Source organism: Caloenas nicobarica, chromosome 3, assembly GCF_036013445.1.
Source record: "Caloenas nicobarica isolate bCalNic1 chromosome 3, bCalNic1.hap1, whole genome shotgun sequence".
Classification (NCBI taxonomy): Eukaryota; Metazoa; Chordata; class Aves; order Columbiformes; family Columbidae; genus Caloenas; species Caloenas nicobarica.
Genome location: NC_088247.1, coordinates 57,860,163 through 57,886,868, shown reverse-complemented (window position 1 = coordinate 57,886,868; position 26,706 = coordinate 57,860,163). Strand labels below are relative to the sequence as shown.

The following is a 26,706-nucleotide window of genomic DNA, read 5'->3' as shown; positions in this document are numbered from 1 at the left end:
CGTTCCCACCCCATTCCTGCCCTATTCCAGTACAGACTGCACTCATGCAACAGACTGTCACTGTTGTCTTATAATTCTCAACCCATATGAACTTTACATCCTTGTAAACATTTAATACTTGCTTGATGTTTTCCTAAGACCTTTTTTCCCCTGTTCCATTCCAAAACATATAGAACAAGGTCCAAGTTCATTCAGACCACAGAATCACAGAATGGTTAGGGTTGGAAGGGCCCTCTGGAGATCATCTAGTCCAATCCATCTGCTAAAGCAGGTTCACCTAGAGCAGACTGCACAGGAAGGTGTCCAGGCGGGTTTCGAATGTCTCCAGAGAAGGAGACTCCACAACCTCTCTGGGCAGCCTGTTCCAGTGCTCTGGCACTCTGAAAGTAAAGAAGTTTCTCCTCATACTCAGATGGAACCTCCTGTGCTTCAGTCTGTGCCCACTGCCCCTCATCCTATCGTTGGGCACCACTGAAAGGAGTCTGGTCCCATCCTCTTGACACCCGGCCTTGAGATATTTATAAACATTGATGAGATCCCCTCTCAGCCTTCTCTTCTCCAGGCTGAACAGACCCAGCTCTCAGTCTCTCCTCTTAAGAAAGGTGCTCTAGGCCCCTAATCTTCTTTGTAGCCTGCTGCTGGACTCCCTCAAGTAATTCCTTGTCCTTCTTAACCTGGGGAGCCCAGAACTGGGTGCAGGGATGCAGTACTCCAGATGCAGCCTCAGATCTTGGGGTTTTTTTTGTTTGTTTTTTGGTTTTTTTTTCAAATTAGGATCAATTTCAAGGGAACACAGGAAAAGATTTCTGGAGCTTGGTAGGAAATAATCTTTCTCTGGACTGGGGGAGGAAACTACATTTTTGTACTTCATGCCATGAATTAAGCTGCGAAACAGTGGCGTTCAGTTCACATCTGAGCATATCAAAGTAAAATAATGGACACCAATAGTTGCAAACTGAAAACAGTCAGAAAAGGGTGACCTCTCCTGTCCTCCTGTTCTTAAACTCAGAAGCGGCAGATATCACAAAAATATGCACCTAGCTTTCTCATCCTCCTCAGTAACCACTTCCCTGCCCGGGAGCACAGGGCTCCTCACCTGACTCAGGACTATGTTGCTCTTCCAGCTTGGAGGGTCAGAATGAAACTCGGCAACACAGCTTGCCTGAGCATTGCCTCAGTCTTGTCTTATCAACAAACACAGCTGAAGTAAGCAGCTGTGTGAAGAAAATAAAAGTTGTTTGTGTAGGTGTGTGCACAGTGTGTAAGATGAGAGTGTTAAGCACTTGGGAGCAGCTTTGCTTGATGCAGCAGGAGCAACTCACTGAATTAACAGCCTTAGCGTAGCAGCTGGTGTAAATACTGCCCACACGCTGCGTCTGCATTGCTGCCAGTCCTTTCAAGCTGCACTTACTAACACATGCAAGTCGTGCAAGTAATCTGATTATTTTTACCTTGCTTTCATACTGGGGTGAGAAAGACAAAAAAAAAATCAAAATTAATTGTAACAAATTATAATTATTAGCAAGGTTCAAATATTTCACACTGAGACAGATATACATCATTTACAAACAACACAGAGTAGATGGTGAGATTCCACATACACTATCAGACTATAAAAATTAACAGGGTTACTCTGCAAACAGCTACCTTAAAATGTAATATAATGGAGAACTTTCATAATTTATTGCTTTATATGGTCGTGAGTAAAAGCAAACCATGTAAAGAATTTGGCAGAACTGACATGACCTGCTAATTACAAAGTCACGGGTACCCCAGCGTCTATTGTTTGCAGTAGCTCAGCTTTGCTCTAATCTCCCTTTCCCTATTTTTGATTCTAATTTACCATAACATTCGTCTTGCCCCAGTGACTGATGAATCATAGCTGCAGGCAAAATGGTTACCACAGGTCCAAGTAGCTGTGGTACACTGATTTTCTAAGAAACCACAAAGGATTTTCTGGAAGATAATGACTCTAGACATTTCATTATGCGCTAGTGTGATTTCACAATTACATAATATAGTGTTACATTTCATGAGTAAAATAGATCTTAGATCTTTTTATTGCTGGGTGATTTGACATCAGAGGTCAGCTATTACCCTAATAAATTAATAAATACATCCATCTTTTAGTTGCAGAACAGCCTGTGGACTAATCACAGCAGTTCCTTGTGCACAAGATCACTCCAAGTTTGTGATTATGCCACGTAGCTAAAGCTGACATAGATTAATGGGCTTGTTTCTGTCTTACTCATCTGTCCATTGTAGCACAGAATGCTCTTGTTTTTGTCATTGCAAAACTACTGAATATTCATTTAAACTTTAAGTTTTTTGGTCTATTTAAAACCATATAATACAATTACTAAGTTCAAATATCTGTTATCCCATTTCTTTAGTTTATTAAAACCTAAGGTAAAGTTATTAATAATACTATGCAATATGTTAAAAATAAATACTGGGAACTTTATTTGTGTAAGAAATTCAGGATCAGGTTTCTGAAGGGAAAAGGTTCCTGTATTTCATTCTACTTACATTAAATGTATCAGAAGCATTGTATCATATATTTTAATTTCTGAATACAATAGGAATTTTATCTAAGCAGTCCAGGAACTTGTATCTACAAATAATTTTAAATTATATCTAAACGCAATATTTTTATATGTATTGAATGTATACTGACCCTCATTATGCAAAAACATGCATACCCACTTAACAGTAATCCTATGAGGAGTAGTTTGTAGTTCAATTTTTCTACTCATGCACAAGGTAAACACTTGTGCTTAATTTTGTGGAGGTATGGAGCCATTTCTGTAAGTTTGAAGTCACAAATACTATTAACCAAATAAAAAAATACTTAAAAAGTCAGCTACATCATGGTCCTTGCATAGCACCAGAAATCTGTACTGCACTGTTACTGCTATTTCCATTGTACTCGTGTAATGTGAGCTGTGTGAAATACATTGAAATACATAACATATGCAAATAAAACATTGGTGTGCTGTGGCAATATAGAGTACACTGGGAACTCACTATTCACTTACTGCAAGTGAACTTGAGAAATAAATACAGAGAACAAGATTCCACTGCATTTACAACCCCTTAGCAAAGCTAAAGAAATTGGTTTGAGCCATGTTACCTTAGATTTCTCAGGGTTGGCAATCCCCCAAAATATATTTTCTCATGACCTTTTAAGTTGAGCCCAAAGTGGCTGCCTGTAGAAGTTGTTGCTATGGCGTCTTCTTCATTGGTGTCTATGTCTACAATTGATATGTTGGCTAGAAGAGATTTGAGATTAGTTTCAGAATATCAGACAGGAACAATGACATCTTAATGTAAGAAACCAACAGAGAAATATTTGGAGGGTTAGCAGGTGAGGGGACAGGCAAGGAGGGCTGTATTTCGCAATTAAGACATTGGATTTCCAAATTGTCGATTATGGGCAGGCAAAGAGACCTGCACTTTCCTCTGTTTCCATAACAACCTGAAAAGCTATAGCAATTCTGTATGCTTTATTTTTATGTATTCTCTAAACCTGTTTCAATTTGGTATGTTCTTTGTGTCAATGTAATTTGGAGCTAACACTTCAGGACAAATTCAAGACAGAAGAAGTCACTTTACATTTAATTTTTTATTTCAGTCCAAAGGCTGTCACTTGAGCAGGATTTTTTTAGCACAAAAGTTTGGTAAGCACTGTCGTTATGTGCCTTAGAGATTGGTGATCAGTCACTCTAAAACATTTTCAAACCCAAAGCAGTCAGTTGCTGTCATGTCTAACCTCAATCTTGAGTCGGTGATGTGCTACCTACAACCATCCTATATACATGCTTGTTCCATATATTTTTAATGCATGGTCTGTGTTTCAGGGGGGCAGTGGAGGAAGAGTGTGTTTTAGGGGCTCTTGGTGACCCTGAAGGTTCGGAATGCAAAGACTTCAGGATACAAAGGCACAGGGAATGCCACAGATACCATAAATAAAATTAATTTGGCTCAGGTAAGATTCTAGGAGTCCTATAACCAGATTAAAAACAAAAAAAAGGGGGTTGCTAGCACGATATCCAGCATCCTTTGCGATCTTACCAAGTGCCACCACTTCACATTTTGCACAAGTAACAGGCTAAAGAATTAGTAGCCCTTTTGAAGATGTTCCCAGTTGTTTCCATGCAGATTCAGATCATGGCACTCTGCATATCATTAGGGAATACAAAATAGTTGTTGGCTTTGTCTTCTGAGATAATGTACTGAAGTAATTGCTTTTTTTAAGTACCTTGAGACATGCTGAGCATGAGAGATGACTGTGTACTGTACAAAAGCTGTTGCTGTCCTAACAAAAACCACATAGTTTTTTTTAATGATTTTGAACATCAGGGAACTGATGAAAAAGTTTCTTCTTTCTCCACTCAGGAGCATTTCAGAATGCAATTTATGCAACTGTAAATCAGAATTATGCCTGAAAATTAAACTACCTGTTCATAAAAGGCCTTTTCAACAAACAGTGCAATCACCCACGTGCAGCTCAACACACCTGTAATCTAAGAAAAATAAATCACTAAATCACTAGAACTTTATAATTCCAGCAATTTTGCACATCATCTTCCTCAAGATTAGACGGTTAGCTGTACTGTGTAAGTCACTGGGAATGTCATGGTGTTAACACCACAGGAACTCACCTTGTTTTTGAATTCTTGACAGGGTGAAAGTTTTCCATTTGCCATCATTATGATTTTGGTTGCTGATAACAGAAGCTGTACCTGAACCCAGATCGTAGCTGACTTTTATACGCCCATCACTGAGTTCTACACTCATGAAATCCTTCTGTTAATGAAAGGGATTAGACAGATACACAAATTATGACTCTTGTTTCTTTTGGTAAAATGCATATGTCATTAAATAAGTACTTTTCCTCAGTGACAACAGACAACTTTTTTCAACCTTTAAAAAAAAGTCTGCTTACGTGTTTATTGCCCAGGACTGTAATTTATGAATGTCTGCTGCCAACAAGTTATTTTTTCCCCTTTTCTTCTCCTTTGGATTGCTAACTTAGTTGGAATTTTGCTAACAACTTAGCTGGAATTTTGCTGGGATGTCTGTACTTCTACTTTCTTAGATTGAAGACAGAAATACACATTATAATTACCTGAAACTAATACTGAGCTTTGAGTAAATGTCTGTACTACAGTTAGTGTACTTACTACATATCTCAGCTAGATTTAAACTTGCAAAGTAGAAAGCAAGAATAGTAAAGATGGTAAAATGGGCTTGTTTTACCAGGGTTTCTACAGATTAATCTTTAGCAACAGAGAGCTATGAACTATTTTTCTAATCAGCCAGTGACACCAATATCTAAGCAGTGACTGCAGATGGCTGACTGGAACAATAGCGTAACGCTGCAGCACCTACAGAAAAAGAGCTGGCAGGATTCAAAGTGGAAAACAAATAACCGGGGAACCAGAAGGCATGAAAGGCATTAAGGAAATAATGGCAGAACTATGATGCAGGACATGAATGTACCAGAGAAATTTTAAGTTTAACGATAATTTTGCTCATGGCCAGTTCCACCTGTGTTCAGATATGTGGGGGATGAAAATAGTTTACCATGTGCTGAATACTTACGCAAAACTGTGATCATAATATTATGTACATTAACGTGGATTTATGTTAAGAAGAAAACAGTGAAATATAACAAACTCAGTATTTTAGATGTTTATGCATATCCATCCATACATCACTAGAAAGACTGTCCTTTAAGTTTTTATATAGTGGGACAACATCTTAAGAGAGAAACTATATCAGGGATTAGTTGCCTTGCAGCCTCCAGAGTTTTTCAGAAGTTCAAGTAAACATTTTTTTTTCATTGTCATAATGAAATGTTCTTTTACTATAGTCAGTCAGGAGGAGCACCCTTTTCCTTGATAATTCCAGCAATTATGATAATTTTTCCTAAAATACAGGAATCTGAAGTAAGACTGATTTACACAAAACCAGTTTCTGTAAAATAGTGAGTGCTCAGTAATTCTTCAAGACATCATGGAGAACTGCTGTATATAATTTCTGGCCCATATGAAAAGGCTAAAGAAAGGACTCTGTTCCCAGTCAGGCTTGCAAGTCAATCTGGATCAGATACGCAGAAGCTGAGTTAGTCCTGGTTCATGTGAGGATCTGGCCAGATGTCTTTATAAATAACTTCTCCCTGTTATCCACATACATTTGATAGCGCATGAGAATAAATACCTTGAACAGCTTTATAACTAATGCTTCTATTCTCTGTTTTAGCTGGAAAGGGGACCATTTGTACGCCTTGTAAAAGCACCATCACCATCACATTGTGTTTGTTGCACCATTTAGTTCCCCTTTAATGCCACTCCATTAAACACAAACTTTGCCTATATATCAGTAGGACTTCTAAGACTTGTCTCTTCCCATAGTCTCCCTGCTCTCACACTATGACATTTTAAACTATGAAGGCATAACTATAAATGGCAATGTTTGCACAGGTCAAAATTTGGGATAAATTAAAATTAATTAATAATTTCAGAAGAGCTGGAATTCCCCTCAGTCAAACATCCAGGCACACAATAATGCTCCCCAGTCAGTAAATAGCAGGCAGTCAACTTCCACATTACAGTATTGTCTGCCTTCATTTAGCTATCAGACAGTATCATACCAGGACAATGCTACTCTCGATTCCTATTTGTTCTCATAATAACGATAAATTCAGACACTGTGAAGATGGCATGAAACCTGTCAGGAGTGTGGACGTTAGCTGGTTGTTCTTACCAAGTCATCAGTAGCAAGATACATCAGCAGAGCGTTCGATGAGAAGGTCCTGAATTTGAACATGACTGTGGAAATATTGGGGTTCCAGCGGATCGGGCGGCTCACCACAGCGTAGCTGTCCCCATCGAACTGGACCGTCCCTTCACCGTCCGCCACCTGTGGGCTGAAAAGGGGCAATTCCAACCCGTTTCCTTTGCCGTGTGAGGTTAAAAGAAAAAGAAGTGAGGGGAAATGGGAGGGAGGGGATGCCTCTTGGGAGTCTTCCCAAACTTGGTTTGATTTTATATCAAACCCCAGTTCTGAGAAGTGAAGCTGTAAGGTCAGCTCACTGGCTGTCCAACACAACAGCACTTCTGGGAGGAAGACAGAAGCAGAACCTGTCACATATATCTCATGGCCTGTAATGACCCATTTTGCAATCCTCAATGTAAAACAGCATTATGTACTCCTTTGTCTTGTAATAAATCTTGGTTTTGTTATGGTTAGTGATATTACAACTCCTAGAGGATCCCAGACTGAAAACTCTGGAATCTAATTCTCTCTTTTTACCCACAAATTACAAACACCACAAGAGCAGAAACATCAGGCCCTCGACAAATTTTGGCATTCCTATCATTACAGAACAGAAAAGATCAGGCTTTGAGTCTGTTTGATATGATTTTTATGATAGACTACTGTCCATTTCTGTCACACAGATCAGAGAGCTGCAAGACATCAGTCTTTTGGTTTAATCACAAACACAATGAAAATTGAACAAGGGACTTACACGTGCAATATTGGCTAGGAACTTGTTTCTCATTTATCTTGGCACATGTACACAAGGATCCTGAATGTAGTCTTTTCACTCTCTATAGCTACATTTAACAGGTTTTTGAAAACAGATTTTGCAGAAGGACTCTTTCTGGTACTGAAACAATGGGTTAAGGTAAAAGGGAGCTTTTAATACAGTTTTCTACAAATCTCAAGTCTAGTATTCTTTTTTTAATCTCCTTCCCACCTACCTCCAACTTCAAGCAAGTAGATATACACTATCACTAATGAATAAGAAAATTAAATTTAGGCAGAGATCCACACAAAGGTTTAAGCATTTCCACTATGACTTGCTTGGAACAGACATGCTTATATCCATCATCATGCTCATTAAATTTCTACATAAGTGTCAATGGCCTCCATTTGTAGTCAAGGAAATCCTCTGGTATTTCCAAAATTGTTTCTGTTCACAACTGGATTTTCCATAATTTTCAAAGGGCTAAGCCTTAGCAGGTTGTCAAACTAGCAGCCTAGTTTTGAAACTAGCCTATTCTTAACTTCCCTGACTGGGTTTGCAATTATTTCACTTAAAGCAGCATGAGCTCTACACCATATACCGACACTGCTGAATTCGCTAAAAAACCCCAGGAGCATCTAAGAGGACAGTGCTGCTTTCATGCAGTGGGTCACTGTGAAAGTCATAAACCATAAACAAGGTTGTGGCAGACCCAGAGTCTGTCTTCTTTACATGATAATTCCCAGGACTGTGCTGTAGTATCAGGTTGTGCCTCTGTATAAGGGCCCTCAGCTTTTGAAGCTGAGACTTGGCACAGGAAAGTGTTTGAGATTAATTTGGTGGGATAGAGAGGAATGAAAATGGGTCACAGCTCTCAAAGAGAAGGACACATCTGGAAAGGAAGTAACTTTGGTTGTTTCAAAATTCCTGAAGAGAGTCCTGAGCCTACATATGTGAATCCTGGTCCTGCCTGGATGGACCATTTGCCCTACCTGGAACTAAAGGTCACTGACAAGGACAGGTTTTTCCATTCTCTCTTGAGAATGGAGACACTTTTATTTTGTGGGGGTCTCTGCTCACTACACTGGTGGCTATGAAAGCCACCTTGAGGCACCTGACTCTGCCCCATGCTGCGTAACAGGAGCAGGCACCCACACCATGACTGTCCATGAACCAGACTCAGTCCCACTGTGGATCCCACCCTTTCTCATTGACTAATTCTGGTTACTGGTTAGCAGGAGCCTTTCCATCCTGGCACCATTATACCATCTTAATTCTGTTACGACACTGACCAGATTTATGACCCTGATTAGGCGCTTCCCCTCTTGGCATAACTGCAACCTCATTTCGTATTTCCTACAGCTCTCAATGCTGTGTACAGACGGCTGCTGTCTATGGGAACTTGATGGCTGCTGTGGAAACTCCTGCTGCTTACCAGAGAACACAGTGTCACTGCAGACAGTTTCCCAAAGGAGCACGAGAAGCAGTCAGTGCAGTACCTACCTGACAGCACACCCTTTGCAGTCACCTTCGATATCCCTGAAATTCCACAGACCTATGGGCTTGCTGTCTAGAAAGGTCTCACCCATGCAGCCAGTGAAGGTGGTGACTCTTACAGCATCTGACTTCTGCAAAAGAAAATACAAATTTCATTAGAATTCAATTTGAAGTGATCTACTGTGTCTGGAATCAAAACTGGCATGAAATACCAGAAGATGCTTCATATTATTTTAAATATAAATAGCAACAATTAATCTGAAAGTCGTCCTATTAAACAACTGATCAGCAAAAATGTGAACTAAACTTTGTATCAGTCAGAGTGGAAAAGCTGATTTATCAAAGCCCATTTATCTGAGACTCTGGTGAAGCCTTAGATAGAACGATTCCTGGAGAACGAGGAGCTGCCCTGGCTTCCACATCACCGTCAGCTTTGCTGGTTATTCAGGGAGCTGCCCACTCCCACTTGTTCAGGGTCTGTGTGGATTTTTGTTTAAGACTTCATAGAAAGGTCTATGAGGAATCTTTGTCCGCAATACAATAAGGAAAATGTTTCTACTGTACTTGATGCTCCAAAGCCTGGAAATTGAGCAGATTGTCCAAGATAAAAGACCAATTGTGAACTCAACTGGCTACATCTGTAAAGTTCATGCTGAATTTTGGATGCAGAAAAAAGTGCAAATGGCAAAGCAATTTAAACTCATACTCTATCAAACTCATTAAGGTAGGGTCACGCATATCAGGTAATGCTCATTAGACCATAACATGGTACCATGATCACAGTAGTAATATTTGAAAGTACACAGAGTACTCAGCTCAAAATTATCCTTCTAAAAATACCCAGTTTCATTTAAATTTCACTTCATCAATATGAGCTGATTGAAAATCTATATACTTAGCTATTTGAAACAGACAAGCACCTGCTGTTTTCCATACAGCAATTATGAATATTAAGATCTTATAAGAGAATATGGAGAAGTGCAATTTGAAAATATTCAAGGAAAAGTATGACTCAAAAGACTTAATGGGCTGGTGATATTTTCCAGGGTAATTTGGAAGGTTTTAATTAGCAACAAGTATAAACTTAATGTCACTTCTGAGAAATTCATGGCATCTAAGTATCATAGTCTTCTACTCAAGTCAGATGAAAGATGATTTTAAAAACTGAAAATGAGCCTTCTTTTGGAATACACTGCAAAGATGCATGCAAAAAAGGATGTGGACAAAATCCCATGGCAAATCTAAAGCACACTAAACCCCAATAATAGGACGATTTGTAAGACAAAGATTAAAAAAACACCAGTGACTGTCATAAATGTCCAAAGAGTTTCATGGTTTTAGAAGAATCTCAGTTAACGTTTTCATCTTTTGACCCTGAAAACTGTACTACATGATAACAAAAATTCCCAGAAAAGTAATCATTTCTCTTTAAATTCACAGACTGTGTCTGAAAAGAGCAAGTCTGGTAGTGTTTAAATGGCAAATATACCAGCCATAGCAAACTTACATTTCACTACCTCTTCTATTACAGTTTTCCTACTTCTGACCTTGTCTTTATTTTCCCAGAGGAACAAAAACCAACCAAACAAACAACAAAAGAAAAGGGATGAGTTTCTTCCTGACTGAGATGAAAAAACAGAGAATTCTCCAGAAAATATCTGGAGAACTCTTATTGAAGTTGAAAACAGCGTTCTGGCATCAGACTTTTGCAGCATCCGTAATTCCTGTTTCTGTTCAGCATCGCACCTCATACTTGATCCTACAACTGTCTTACCTGCTGAATTGTGGTCACTACCCACCTCTGCCTCACTGTATCTAACTAAAGGAAAAAGAAAAAAATTAAAGAAAGGGTTCAGATTTAAACGTTACCATGTCCAGGTCCTTTTTGTTTACCGTGAAACATGAAGAGACCTTGAACCCATTTCCCCTTAGAGATTCTGCTAAATCTCTAACTTTTTCCTAAACACACACTTCATGAGGCTTCATTGTTAAGTAATTCTTCTTGACTAAGTATTATTCAAATACTGCTAGTATTTAAACATCAAGTAAATATCCCAAATAAATACTACTACTACTAACTATGAAGTAAAAGCAGTAGATATAATATTAAATACTTTAAAATTCAAACTATTTTTTCCTCTGACAGTGCAATTTAAGTGTGATGACCTTTGTTAGGAAAGGTGACATCTTTTACTGGAGCAGTAGGTACCAGCTTTTGTGTCTGGTTACTCAAATAGTACACGTGATCTCTCTTTACACCTTTGCCTCACTTTTTCTACCATCAGGCTGTAATACTAAGATAAAATATTTATAATACTTAAATCTAGAGACGACATCAAGTAAAACATACATTTTTGTTAGCCTAATGTTACAGCTTTGCTGTGGAAATCAGGACTAGGCACAAGACTATGCTGTGGCACAGAACACCTATTGCTGAACTTCCGTATCATCTTTGAAAAAAATGCTTGGTTACATTAAGAATCCAGAGAATCAAAGTAGAATTCAGGTGAAAACTTTGGTCTGAGAGGTTTGGTGTTCTAGAGCTGTGCAAATGGTATTATTATGTTTCAGTATTTGCCCCACTTGCCTTCTGATAACTCAAAAGCCATATCTAAAATAAACTAAAATAAGGTTTGGCTTTAGGTTGGCATCTGAGTTCCAAGTCTCATGACTCCTTCAGGGGATCACCTGAAGACAAGCAGTCAAAAACCACCTGACCATGCATTTGGTGGAGTCTCAACTGAGTTAACAAAATTTAAATATTATATAAACCAAACTCTAAGGTGCTTTTCTGCAAGCAGAATGATGAAATGATTCTTTTAATCATAATTCTGGCACTTATGATTGTTACCTGAGCCAGTCTGTCCTCCTGAGCCTGCAGTCAGACTCTGCCAGTTAAATGTTTTAGGGAGGTGGGCAGACACAATCCTGTAGCCTCTAATGGATGTGTGTTTGGGCCTTTGGTGGCTACAGCTACACAACACTGCAAGCCCTGAACAGTGTTGATTCACCGCAGTGGAGTATTTATTCCACTGAGGTATTATGGTGAGTGAAAAACAGGACATAATGCCAATGTAGCTAAATTTGGTATGAGTGAAAACAACAGCAGAAACTTAAAACTTACCTGACAGCAAAAATCCAAGAACTAAAGAAAGCTGAGAGGAATTATTAGGTGTGGGGGAGAAAGTACCTCTCCACTTTTAATTTCCATTCCTTTGAAAAAGCAGACCAAAGGGACAGAGTACAGAAAGCCAGTGAGGCCATTCTGGTTTTGTAAGGGTCATACTCTGCAGAATCACTTTTAGCAACTGATGATTCATTAATTTCAGAAATATTTTTCAAGGGTTCTGGTTGATGGCTAACAGAAAAAAGCAAACACCCTCTAGACAGAAAGTTGGAAGGTAGAGAGCAAACCAGAACCTCTCTTTAAGGCTGTAAGGAGAACACAGAAAAAGATGACAGAAAGTCTGCCTTGTCTAATACGTATTTCTCCAAGAAATTCTTCAATTGACTTCCTTGTCTATTTAGTCGTTTGGGCTAAATGCTGCATCCATACATCCAGCCACCAGGCTTCTGAGCATAAGAAGTTAACAGCATGGGCAGAGAACCTTCGGGTCTGTGCACCCACATGTTTGGCAAATCCTAATAATCTTTCAAGAGCACAGGTGTACTACTTGCTACTAAAGCATCTACTATAATGACACCAAAATATTAAAGTTCCCTATTTCTGCTCTAAGCAATAACACAGTTGTCCACCTAAATAGACAGTTAATACACTAGCTCCAGACAAGACATTACCTTTATTTTTCCAGTTAAACCACCAACAAACAGCATGGCATTAGCATCTACATCCAGAATGGTATATCCAGGTGGAGAGAGAGCACTGAATGTGGCTGGCACAATGCTGGCTTTGGGACCATCCAGAGCTCGCACTGATATTGTGCCATTTTTCCCAGTCCTAGAGATTTTAACAAAATAATTTAAGCATACAGAGTCAGTAGTTAAATCAAACATAGGAAAAGACTATTTTTTGATGGCATCTTTTAATAGAGACATGTAGTTGCTCCATTTTTGCTCCATTTTGATAAAAAGGAATAGGCTCTTATGCCTGTGTAAGTTAAAGACGTGATCACAGAATCATATTTTTTTTCTCACTTCAATATCCTTCTTGAACAAAATTCACTATACAGATGAAGTGGAACTTTCATTGACTAAAATAAAGAAGTTGCATTTTTAAAAATTATTGTGATGAAATTAGTCTTGAGCAATTGTTTCCTGACATAACAAATGATGTAGGCAAAATTCCAAATTAAATTTCTGAATTTTGTAAGGTTTATTAGATTATATTTGAACTGAAATGAATGATCATGTGATAAAGTACTTCAATTTGCTTCACTGTGATGCATAGAGTTTGTATTTTCTGCAGTGGAGCGCTCTGGTTGCTTATCAAACAGGCACAAACCCCATTACATTCAAGGATGTTACCTCATTTTCCTCTGTGAACCATATCAAATATTGATAGTAACAACAATAAAAGAATTTATCATTTGTTAATAGTTTCTGCAGCAGTTTGTTTTGTACTCCTTAGGTTATATTAATATAGCAACTGGCATGGAAAGAGTTTGCTGACATTTTTACAATGGGAGGAACATAACGTGGAGGAGATGATTCCTCCTGGTCTTTCGGGTATACAGAAAGGTATTTCAAAGGAAACTTGAATAATTTTGAATCCTTTGCAATAATTTGCTTACTATTACTTTTGCTTACAGCAGTATGGATAGTAGCTTTCCATGGAAAGCTTACTGCTGACCTAATAGGAGTAAACGATAAGGCATTTACAGTCACACCATAATTTAGTGTTTCCTCCCAGACAGATGGACCATAATCAACACACAATTTCTTATGGAGCCATAATGCGGTTGCAGAAATAAGCATGGAGTGTGACCCAAATCCTGCCATGTGCAGATGAAGTGTCTAGTATGTTCAGTAATGTGGTGGAGGAGTGGCTGGGAAATGATGTAGGCAGAGGGAGATCACATACTGTGGGTTAAGGGATAACTTTGGAAATCAATGCTTCGCCTCACTTTTAATAGGATGCTGGATTTCCCATGACCATTGTCATGTTAATTTGGAAATTCTTAACATGGATGCCTGATCTTGCAATCCTAACTTGCACTGAAACACTCAGCATGGATAGCAATATCACATGGAACTTTTATAACTTAACTGTTTGATATTGAAGGCAGAAACACATCATAACAGTTTACAAGGAGTGTATATCTACCAAGAGTGACAATTGCATACCCAATTAAACTCCAAAAATTACTCGGTGCCTGTTCTCAAGCTAGACAAAACACACTTTTCTCAGAAAACAGACTTTATATCTACATTTGTGACAAAGGTTTCTAGGGAAAGGACAGAAGCCAATTAAATAGAGGTGATAAAATCACCAAAAATTTCCACATGAAGCTTTTCTAGATGAAAAGTTACATGCTCATCTTATGAAGATACAGTCAAGTCACAGCCAGAATGTAAAAAAAAAAAACCAAAATAAAAAAAGGCACTTTGATTTTCTAAGGTCTTGAACTTTGCTCCATGCAAAGATGTAAAATTCCTTTTTGTGTAATTAGAAAAAAAGAAAAGATTGGCTTCAGGTATTGAAGTAACAAGCAAACTAAAAGTTAAAAGCATACCTTTCAGGAAGAGCTGTCATTTCTGTTAAAGCTTTACTTGAAGAACTTACATGTAGAGCACAGCAAGACATAACTTAGGCTACTGACTAAGCTAAATCTGTACTTACAGAATTCCCGGACTTAGAAAGTTTACTGGACCAGGACTCTAGAGAGTGGAAAAATCCTATAAGACTATGCATTTTATATCTAAAAAACACTCTTGAGAAATTTCTTTGGCTCAGAACCTATTACCCAAAAATGAGAATGACACGACAGTTTTCCCATGAAATAACATAAAACTGGACAAAAAGCCACTTAAATAATAATTAAAAAAATTCTGTTGAAACATTTCAGTTTTGATGAATTTCTCCCGAACTGTGAAGCAGGGTTACAAAGTAATTTTGATGATTCTCAATCAATGGGGTATACCTTTGTAGATCTCTGCCATCTTGCCTGCTTTGTAATCAGGGATCTCAACGATTTCTATGTGAAAAATATATATTTACAAAAAAACACTGGCACTCTTTGATTACCCACCCATACCTTAATCTGGAAGCTCTGGAAAACACATGGGACTCTCAGTTTCCTCAGGAATATCCAAAGTGACTTCTGGGGTACACAAACATGTAGTTGCTCCCAATCATTTTAACAATGTGGGCTAAAGCCATCCACGTTATTCTATTTTTTTTTAATTTCCTTTTAATGACAATATTTTACCTTTTATTCTAAAATCAACTGAATGCCAAGCAGATAGCTTTCTACGCAGCATAAATTCCAAATTTTTACCTTTTTTTTCAGACTTATTGGCATGAAGCCCTTTAAACAATAAAAGTTCTTAATGCAGTAATTGTTGAATGACTAACAGTTGCTAAAGACTTTTTTTAAACTGCTTAACCTTGATGCTCTCTGAAAGAAAGTCACTGGAACTTTCAATATATATAGTGCTGAAATCAAGATTCCAGTTTAAAAACATCCAAGTGCAATAATGCACAAGTCACTGAGCAGACTGACACTTTTTTAGGATGTCTAATACGTCACAAATAGCACAGTTGTCTTTCATCTTCAAACAGACTGAAATGCTAACAATGGAGTCTCTTCCATAAATAATTCTCTCTTATTTAGGGAGGACAATTGAGCTTGAAGAAAGAACTTGGCTAACTTGACAGCAAAAAGGCATTGTTACCCTGTGCATGACAAATCATCAGGTTAGAAGATGTCGTTCTAGTGATAGTTCTGCAAAACTGGTGGATTATAGAAGATGTACCAGCACCTTGTGGCTGATCATCTGAAAAATTTACATAATGCCATGTATGCAGGCATGCAGGCAGGAGATGCATGATACAACAGAGGTGGCTTTTGCAAGTCATCAACATTAGACTACAAAATACCGTGTAGAAACCTCTTCTCCTTGGCCCCTTCAGAGCACAGAAAATCTTCATTGGAAAGTATGGCTTAGATGTGGCACAGTAGTTTAAGACTGAATTCTCCCTGAATTGGGCTGGATGTGTCTACAGGGAACTTGTGACTCAAGAGTTCTTTGTCCTCAAAGGAAGGGCGTTTCTTAAACTGTCATTAGCAATTAAAACAATGGTAATACTTAAATCACACTTGGTTAAAATCAAAACTAATCAGGTCCTGCTTCTAATTGAGGTCTGCTGAAGTCAAGTGACATTGTTTCACTGATCTAGTGAGCCTCAAAAACAGTCTATCGTCCATTTGACCGTTTCAAAAAATTGACAGTTTGCATTTTGCAAACCTGCTTTAAATAATTTCATCACATACTGTTATGCCAGATTTTCCTTTGTTAATTGATACTTTGACTGCAGTTCTTAATGCCAATCATATTTGCCTCTGTAAGCAGGTAAGTAACTTTGTAAGTGACATTTGTTAAGTTCCTGTACCATCAAATTATAGGAAATTCCTATAGGAATAAAGAACTTTTACTTCAGTTCTTTATAAAAAGAATTAAAATGTTTCAATGATAACCTCAGCATTTACAATAAAATGCAAAGTATTAGTACACTTCAAATAAAAAGGTGATGAAAAGTTAAAATTGTCCCTGGAAAACTGATGCAGTAATTATCAATTTGGGCTTAACATACTGGAAATTTTGGCATAGTTGTTCACTGAACTGAATGCCTCTGATTATTACTCGTCAGATTTTTCATATTTAGATTTCATTCAGTATGCTGGGTGACCTTGAGAACCTTTGGGCCACCACATCTCCTCTTTTTAAGGCCCTTTGGGATCCTTGGTTAAGAACTGCTATAAAACTTTGAACCTACCATATTATTATTACTGTGTGTCAATGTCTGTCACCACTGAAATCAATGGCAAAACTTGGCATGGCCAGAATTTCGTCTTATGTCCTCATTCTAAGTGGGTGCCCTGCTCCAGCTGTCCCAGTGGCTCTGTCAGATTGCTAAAAAAAGTCTGTGTCTGGAACTGAGCAGAAATTTAGAGAAAAAAAAGTGAGAGAATGAAATGAATAAAACTCTCCAGCAGCTTATGAAGCGAATCAGAGGGGAGTTATTAAACAGACTAAAATGTTCAAAATGGAAGAACCTTCAGTAGGGTACAGGATTTACTAAGTCTGCTTTAAGATGCAAAATCAGTCCCGAGTTCTTCACCTTAATCCCACAAATCCAACTAATGTCTCTGCAATGTAATTCTCCTAAATACTGCTCTGTACTTCAGATTTGTGCAGCTGTAATTGTTCTAAATTGCTGATCCAGCAGTTCATTCAAAACTAATAGCATGCACACCCTATATATCCAGAACAACCAGCTTAATAGGCAATGTGCTTTTGGAGAATGTGTGAATTTTTATACTGTGTCCTGGCTCCATATTCTGCTGAAGCAGCTTTCTTGCAAATGAAAGTCTGGCATTACTGTGTCATGAAGCTATTTTAGTATGCATAATATGAGCGTGTGAAGATTTCAACAATTCACGCTGCACCCCAATTTGTATTTTCCTAGCAATAAGGTTTCATTAAGCCAGTTTCTGGAGACAGTGCCATAATTTTATTTAATTCTCTGCTCTGAATGGTTGATTTCTGTGATTTCACTACGTTATTTAAACTGGATGCCATTTCCTCCTCTGAGAGCCATGGATATAACCAGAATTAGAGTGCTTTGTTTTACCTTTTTCTTTTCTAATTTTCTGACTATATTATTGCTTCTATGTTTAATACTATGTGAAATTAACTGTAGTGATGCAGGAGGAATTGCTCAGCTTCATATCAAATTGCAATACAGATGATGTTATCTAAATTACTAAGATTTGTTCAGAAGTAGAGGATAAATGATACGAAGTTATGTAATTCTTATGCTGTAACTACTATACCATATGCCATGTGTTTGCTATTTGAACGAAAAATATAAGCTTCAGGTAACAAATGTGAAATTTTAATATTAAAGTATCTATATTTCTCAAGTGTAAAAGCATTCAAAACTGATCTCAAAGTGGAAACTATAATTTCAGTTTTTATCCTTGGTTTTTCATAAACCGTGTATTTTTTAATATCTCCAGTTTGAAGAGACATTCTGCCTACGGAAACGGTGTTTTGAGTAAGAATCAAGATACTGGTGTATGGTAGACCATTGAAGTACTGTATCAAAACGAGAAATTCAGAAAATGTGCTCCTCTTTGAAATTCAGGGAGAAAGGAATAGTAGTTATCTGTGTGAGTGCCAAAACCTGTAACTGTTTTTAAAAGGAAGCTAGTTGAAAAAGAGAACTGAGAGAGTGATAGGTAAACAAAAGGGAATATAAGCAGTCACAGACTATTGATGCTGGAGGGGAAGTATGATGAAAATAAATTCTTGACACAGAACAATTCTTATTTTGACAGTAATTGTAGTGTATACACTATTGGACGTAGGTTCAAAAGCTTTCATGAAACCAGACCAAAATTTCTCACATTTATGACGTCATCTTTTTTTAAAACGTTCATGTTTCAAATGTAGCAGACAGTGGATTAGCAGCAGAACTTGCTAAATTCAGTCCTTTTTCTTTAGGAACCAAATCTCACAAGTGAAATATATACTTGCCTAGAGGCTTCAATCCTGTACCAAAATCCATCATCAATGGTCAGATCTCGATACTCCACCCGTCCAACACCAGATCCCACATCCCACAGGAAGCTCACCTTCCCTTTGCGCATCTCTATGGCCAAGAAGTCAGTCTACATGTAAAATATGAAAACAGAAACAATCTCATACTTTAATTAAAGGAAGTTTTCCAGAATCTTCACATTTTAGAAGGTCTAATGAGGCACCTGAAACCCATATAGGGACAGTAAAGTATCAACATAAAATCTCACAGTGATCTAAAATGAGATTCTCTTTTTCCTGCTTTTGTTGGTTCAAACAAAGAATCTTAAGCCAAAGGTAGAGCTTTGACAGATGCAAAACGATTAGCTACTTCAATCCCAAAAGAAAACTCACAACTGACTCAAAAATTACCCTGGTTGCACTGTGAATTTTAAAGCTCTAATGTAGAGCATGTACAAGTCTCCCATTTCATATCTAGTTGAAATTAAAAAAATATATATATTTGCTGGTCATATTTTAGAAGTCCCTATATTAATACCAAACGCAGTACATGTCCAGATTATTTTAGGCCCTCTACTACTGCTTTGAAGCCTCTAGAAGGAAAAAAAAGCAACTTTCTCATCCTCTGTATTTCTCAGTAGTCTGATTTGATTGAGCAACCCTGACAAGAAAAGCAGAAGACAGACTTACAAACTTGGCACTTCCAAGGTAAAAAAGCAGATTATCAGCAACTACAGTCTTCACATTGACAATGACGGTGTTGTATGTTCCCTTCTTTATTTCTGGTCTGTACGTGCGAATACAATTGCCTCCAGAGGAAACAGACACTTTGATCTTCAAAAAAAGCATAGCAGAAAGAATTCAGTTTACTGCTTATTATTCCAGAAATAATTTCAGTTGCTTCCAAATAATGATAAGGATATTGCACTTTTTTTTTTTCTTTCTTTGTTCTTTCCCATTTCTCTGTTATGGGTACCAGGGAGTTGCTTGAATATGCACAAGAGGTAGAAATGGAATTTTCCTTCTGAGATTGTTTATTAAAAGGCAATAGAAGCTCTTTCTGGCATTCAGATTTAAAAGGACTAACTGTATGTTTTAGAAATAGCTAGAAGATACTGGTCTAACACAAGCAATGGTGGAATTCTAGCAGCAGAGATAGCCTATGAGTAGAAGATGCAGCCAGGAAAACAAGCAGCACTCCTGAAGGGATCACAGCATATTGCTATCAGATAGGCAGGATGATCTATTTTTTCCTTGTAATATCTTTGAATATGCCAATTTAAGATACCTTTTAAGAATTATTTTTAAACCAACAGTTGTGTCTATCACTGCTTTTACATTGCCCCTACTGGAGCTGGTATTCATAACTTTGATTTTTACAGCCGAGTGACATACACATTTGGATATGTGTGCTACTTTCCTCAGGCTCTGAGCATACATAAAAATAGTATACTGTTTGCCTTCATAATGCCAGCATAGACATAATGACAGTACAATTGTATTTCAATTCTAGTTAGACATGTTTTAGAGAAGATGCACATAGTGCTATCACCTTATGCTTAGGGCAAACTTCGTCAGAAAGGAGATCCATTATATGACCCAACTCACTATTTCCCTATCTCAGAAATGCTGAGCAGTTAAGTACTTCAAAGCCTTCAGACAGAAGATGAATGTAAAAAAAACATATCATCACCATAGCCTGTTGTGGTTTAACCCAAGCTAGCAATACAACCACCATAGCTGCTCATTCACGCCCTCCCCCAAGCCCCCCAGTAGGGGAGAGAATCGAAAGGGAAGGGAGAAACCTGGATTGAGATAAACACAGTTTAATAAAATAACAAAATACTAATACACTATTAGTAAATATATATACATAAAAGAAATAAAAGATACTCAAGGCAATTTCCCCACGAACTCCGTCCACACTAAGCAACCAGTCCCAGGAAGTGATATCCCAGTCCTGAATAGCCAATCCAAAAGAGAGAAAAGAGAGGAAAAAGGCAGAAGAGCACACAGGCCTCTGCAAAATGGTAAAAAGCCAGGCTAAACGTCCCAACTGAAACTCCCCCGGCTGCGCCCCAGAGGGAGAGAGAGAAAGAGAGAAAAAAGCAGAAGGCCCACCTCTCCTTAAATATGAAGCATGATGGGATGGAATACTCTCATTGATCAGTCTGGATGTCAGTCAAGCTCTGCCCCCCTTCCTCAATGCCTCACACCTGTGGGCAGAGGGCTCAGAACATCCTTGGCTCTCAGACCAGAACAATTAAAAACATTAACTCTGTGCTGGGGTGTTATTTCTTGTTCTCAAACTAAGTCCAAATAATGAGCATGCTAGCTATGAAAAAGAAAGGTTTCTAATTGCATGAAGAAAATTAACCCATTTTCAGTGAAACCAGCACACCTATCTTTCTATCGTGGGCAAATTTCATTGAGTATATGGAATACACTTCTTCCCCAGGATCCTATTTTCTGTAGATTCTTTTTTTTCAACCAATTTTCAGGAAGTTTTCTTAAGTACTGTCTTCAATAATTTTTTCCTTTGCTCCAGAAGCTGAATAACTTTACTACTAACCAGCTGATCCTCAAGTTTAGAGTACTACTGAGTCAGGGAGATGGACTCCAAACTCATTAAATGGACTAGAAATACATTCTTGACTCAAGTTTGAGTCCTCAGAGCTGTGACTGAACAAAGAAAGTCAAGAATATAGGAAAAGAAAATACACTCAGCAATTTCAGTGAGTTTGAGATGGAGTCATTCTCAGGTAATGTAAGTTCTATGCAATGAAATCAGGGGCTTAATATCAGTGCTGAGGCAAAAAAATACATTTTTGTTTTCACAAAAAATCAGTGGTGGTGTGACTCTTCTGCTGTACTATCATTCACCATACGTCTTAAATAATAACCTTTCCAGATACATTCCCACAGATGTTATCCATTTAACAAGGACATGTTTTAAATGAAGAAACAAGACACAAGAGTGAAAATCATCAGAATATTCTCTTTTTATCTGAGAAATTATACTATATTATTTGCTTCCTTTACACATGTTTAGAAAGGATTCACCTTGTGGAAAAGAAACAGAAAAGTAGAAAATAAAACCAAATCAATACTCAAAAGGTCATCTTACTGAGAAAGAAGGCTTACCGAATTGGCTTGCTTCCGCGCTTGGTTTATCAGCTCTTTTATCTGAGAAATGTTTTTCCCTAAGTTATCCTGAAGTTCTTTGATTGGCTTGATTTTATCTAGCAGGCGATCTGCTTCCTTTTCTAGGGTTTTAATACTGGAATCTGCATCAGCAACTTCATAAGAAAGAACAAGGTAGACTTTTAGAGAATAGTCTCAGAGTGTAATTATACATTGCAATAATAAAATCTAAGAAAATTCTGCATACACAATAGTCAGGCAATTGTATATGCTACTATGAGGTGCACACAGACCAGGAAGCTAGCTGAATAATTTAAGAATATTTAGAATCAAGTTAAAGTAGCAACAGCAGCAAATGCAGGTGTTAAAGAAGGATTTTGAAGCAGCAACTGTGCTTCAGGTCAGGGTGATGCTAATGGAAAACATTTTCTGTAGCAAAATAGACTTACAAATGAAATATTTCCTTTCCTTTCCTTTTTTTTTTTTTTAAACTCTGATTTGAAGAAAAATGCTAGATTATTGAAAACTGGTTAGTTTTTATTAGTAGTTTCTGAAACAGGGTTAGAATTAACTTGAAGTTAATTCTTAAATTAACTACAATGGCCACAACTAGAAAATGGCTTTATTCTGGTCACAAGCTTAAAATTCTCTATGTGTACTGAAAGCAGATTAAAAACCAGTGGCAGTAACCTGCAGATATTTAATTTTTTCAGGTGAATTTAATAATTTCACAAGGATATATTTTCTCTTTCTTTAAGCTTCAAATGATTTTGATGCCTCTACACAAACAATGAGCAAAAAATGCCTCCTCTTTGACGATTCATCAGTAGAGCTAAGGATGAGGGTATGGGCTTGTGTGAATGACACGGAAAGAGACAAACCTGCATTTACCAGAATAATGTATACTGAATGACAGTAACAATAACAGTAACAATAATAATTATTATTATTAGATAAAGCATGAAAGTTTGGATATCTAGTTGTTGAATAGTCACCCAGACACTGATACCAAACCTTCAAGATGCTTCTTAAGGTTTCACAGAAGTGAAACTAGTTACCAAGTCAGTTTATTTTGGAGCCTTCAAAAAGAAACTATTTAACTATTCAGTGAATGTGAAATGTAGAGCACCATGCAGACGCTGTGGTGGTAAGCAGCAAATCATCATTTACTGGAAAAGGCCCAACAAAAGCAGTAAGAAAGAAAATGTACGTACTGATTTCTGTAGGCAAGATATGGAGTCAAAAAGAGAAAAAACAGAAGATAACATAAGGAAATGTTTTGAAGATGTAAACACAAATGTAAAGTAAATTAAGGCACAGGATTAGCCTAGAAAAAATTTATTACCTTTTTTTTTTTATTTATTTATTGCACAGCTGTATAATGAGAATTCAGAGCCTGAATTTTGACATACTTTACTTTCTACTTTAGCACATAGTTGTGAGTGTCATAATACACACTATATAGATTTGGAGTGGTTTACTCTGCATTTACTTTAATCTCATTCCGTAATCTGAGTACCCATTAGCAGTTGAAGAGTGGTAAAAATGCGCTTCTGAATAACATCTTCCAGTTAAGTTTCATCTGACATGAAAGAGTTTTGCAAGTGTTAAGCCCACCCCGCAGTGTGAACCAAATAATGGTGACTGTGGACAATCAAGAGATCACTTCTAAATTATTGCTCCTAATCTCAATTAAATGCTAACATACACATAGTCTTAGAATAATTGCTCTGGGACAGGTGGACTAGTCTAGACCCAGCAGTGCCAAGAAATGACTGCTTTCAAGCCACTTCTCAGTTGTTCATCACTACCCTGCCAGAGGTCATTACCTCATAGATCTGCTTGTTCCATAACCTGCCGTAATCTAACTGTGCTATTTCAATCAATAACTACTTTTCATATTCTCTAAACTCCTATGGATCAGTCTGCCTGATGAGGATTACACCCTGGGCTCACGCATGTATCTCAGTTGATGAGGGATCAGGCACTTGCAGCAGGCGGGCAGTGACAAACAGCCACTGGGATTAACTTCTTTCACTGGTACAGCTACAATTTGAAGAGGATATTTATCCACAGAATGAGAATGACAACGTCCTAAACTGAATGTGTTCAGGTGCCCAGCTTCATCAAGCTGATGACAATCTGGGGAGCCCAGGTTAGCTGTGAAATCAGTCCTTCAGTAATTTTATAAAGACACTCCGGTTATGTCGTCAGCCCTGGCTGTATACTCCTACATGTTATGTTCTAGTAATATACCATAAAATGTGTTGTAATTTAGAATTAAATCTTATGCATCATAACCAAAGTGAAAATGCTAAAAAAATCTGTAACATTTGCTAACAGAATTTACTGTAAAAAAAAAAAAAAAGCATACAAAAAAAATTCCCAAAATCTCCTTTCTCTCTTTCTTAAAGTGTTCTACCAAAAATAGTAATGTATATGAAAGAAATCATGCATTTTTCCCAGAATTGATAATCTGACTGACTGAAGACAGGGTTAGTGTATGGAATTTTGCTTGAATCAAGGGGTGAATTGTTGATTATTTGCCTCCTCTGCATGTCGGTCCTGCTAACATTAGTTTTTTTCCAACTACTAGCAACAGTCCTTAAGATTTAAAATTATGTTTTTATATAAGGTCCAGAAAATAGACGTGATAGAGATTCTTTAATCCCAGCATACTGTAGTAATGCTATGTGAGTGAAATTTTGGAGTGCCTCTGTTCCATTTTGAGATGTGAAATTAAAACCACAAACCGAACAAAAGATCACCACCAAACAACCCAAAAAAGATCTTACTGTTTTTGACAGGATCCTTCACAACAGCATTTGTTTTTGCCACGTCGTCTGCAAGATTACTGTAGTTGTTTCTCAAGCCCAGGAGATTCTGGTTGAGGTCTCTAATCTGGGCCAGGACATCATTTGCAGTATCGTTGGCTTCTCTTGCTTTGTCTTTGGCTGCCTGTACCTTTATAGCTGTATCTGTAGGTAGAAAACAATAATGAAATAATGGCCTAGAGTACAGAAGTTTCCTTCACACATCTTAAGAATAAAGTTGGGTCAAAATTCTATCATCCTAAATTGTGTTGTGTAGTTCATTGAGTGCTCCTACTTCACATATAGTAAGACATTATTAACTGTAAGCATGGATTGCAGAGTCTAGCCCTTTATGTCTTTTTTTGACATGAAATACACCTGAAGAAGAGAAGATGCTCCAGCTCCATTTGTATGTAAAGGACAAATAATTTTTGTTAGGTAAGTTTTTGTGCAATTTTGTTGCTGTTGACTCACTGGTTAACCTCGGATCAAGTGTCAGATATAATATTTGATACCTATAATAGAAATAGGACTTTCAGTGTTCTGATGTATAGAGTACAGAAATCTAACTCCATGCGGTTCAGCTGAAACTGTGACAAATAATCTTGTGAATGGGGACACCACGGGTTCATTGACTGAATTAATCACATACATCCAAAGACATCCTCGGTGACCTTGAGCAAAACTATTAGTCTACTACTGCCCCACCTCTCTGCCTGCAAAACAGAAATGAATGTTCTATTTTTGTGGTGAAAACATTCAAATCTGGAATGTTTTTTATTCTGCTGTTGATAAACGATAAAACAGACAGCTGGGTATTCTAGGAGGTATTTATCCAAATCCTGTATTAGTAAATTGTGTTGTTTTTAAACATGTCACACAGGTGTTGAACAGCTCAGGTGCTGTTGCCATGCTGGGATTACATCACATGATGAGCCAGGAGCACAGGTTGTGCTGGGCGAGGGAGCTGCCAAAGTTTCTGAATTCCCACGGATGGGAGGAAGTGAGCAAGCAGTAAATGTTGTGGTAGATTCTCCAGTGTGCAAGGGAACCTATGTGAACTCCCACTTTACCACCACACTACCATGGCATCAGGGGACCCACAGAAACCTGTTTTGCCACCTGCTTCCTTTGAAACTCTTCATGGAGTAGCTTTCCCCTTGTGTTCTCCAAGGTATCCTCCTGCCCCTCAGACACATGAGAATTGTGGAGTGCAGCTCAGAAGTTTGGACACCCCTGAAACAACCACTTTTCATGCTGACTGGGGCTTCCTGTGGTAGTCCGTGAAGTCAACAGATTGAGTTACAGTAGTGAGGAAAGCACAGGAGTTTGTGTTTTCTTTCCATTTTTGACTAAGAGATAGTTGATAAGAGTTAGTTTATAACAACATTTGTGTGAAACAGGTTGCACATTCCTGATTCCATGACTGTGAAGACATGGGAAACATCGACATTTTCTCCATTTCAAGGGATCAACAGTATAGGTTTCCAAATGGCCTCCTAGGTAGGTCCCTCTCCATCTGTGGAACATCTGATGCAAACAAGCCTGGAGCTTGGGAAGCACATGATGCTTCCTAAGGGCATAGAGAATTGGTGGGTTTGTGCTGCATACCAGAGAGTTACATGACCCTTTTTACTTTCTTGAGTGAAGATATATTACACCTGGGCTCTAAACAACCCCACCCTTACTTCTGAAGTTTTGGATGAAAAGCCCCCAAAATACAATAGCACCTTGAAACTACAACTGAACCTTTAATAAACCATTATCATCATCAATACTGACAAGTGAAAGAACAGAGAGTCCTGTTTGCCTTTTTCACTTCCTTTTTTCATCATATCTAAGTATCTCTTTTTGAGACCATTATTAGAGGTCATGCATCTTTCTGGTGAGTGAAAGTTGGAGTTACTCTGTTACTTCTCTCTGTTAGTCACACAAATTGTATTTATTTTCAGCCACAGTTTAAATCATGCCTATCCCTGCACATGTTGG

At 37.8% G+C, this 26,706-nt stretch overlaps 1 protein-coding gene across 5 annotated transcripts in view; it reads right to left on the bottom strand.

Annotated features, from left to right (window-relative positions):
• The window catches only part of LAMA2 (laminin subunit alpha 2), a 361,287-nt gene that overhangs the window by 28,039 nt on the left and 306,542 nt on the right, over positions 1-26,706 (bottom strand). For all 5 annotated transcript variants that reach the window (XM_065632757.1, XM_065632758.1, XM_065632759.1 and 2 more), the window contains 9 exons: positions 24,700-24,882; positions 21,905-22,059; positions 19,451-19,594; positions 18,758-18,891; positions 12,833-12,992; positions 9,041-9,165; positions 6,772-6,934; positions 4,665-4,809; positions 3,134-3,272 (listed from right to left, as the gene is read on the bottom strand). In XM_065632757.1, coding sequence (XP_065488829.1) covers positions 3,134-3,272; positions 4,665-4,809; positions 6,772-6,934; positions 9,041-9,165; positions 12,833-12,992; positions 18,758-18,891; positions 19,451-19,594; positions 21,905-22,059; positions 24,700-24,882 — 1,348 coding nt within the window. The remainder of the gene's footprint in view (positions 1-3,133; positions 3,273-4,664; positions 4,810-6,771; positions 6,935-9,040; positions 9,166-12,832; positions 12,993-18,757; positions 18,892-19,450; positions 19,595-21,904; positions 22,060-24,699; positions 24,883-26,706) is intronic.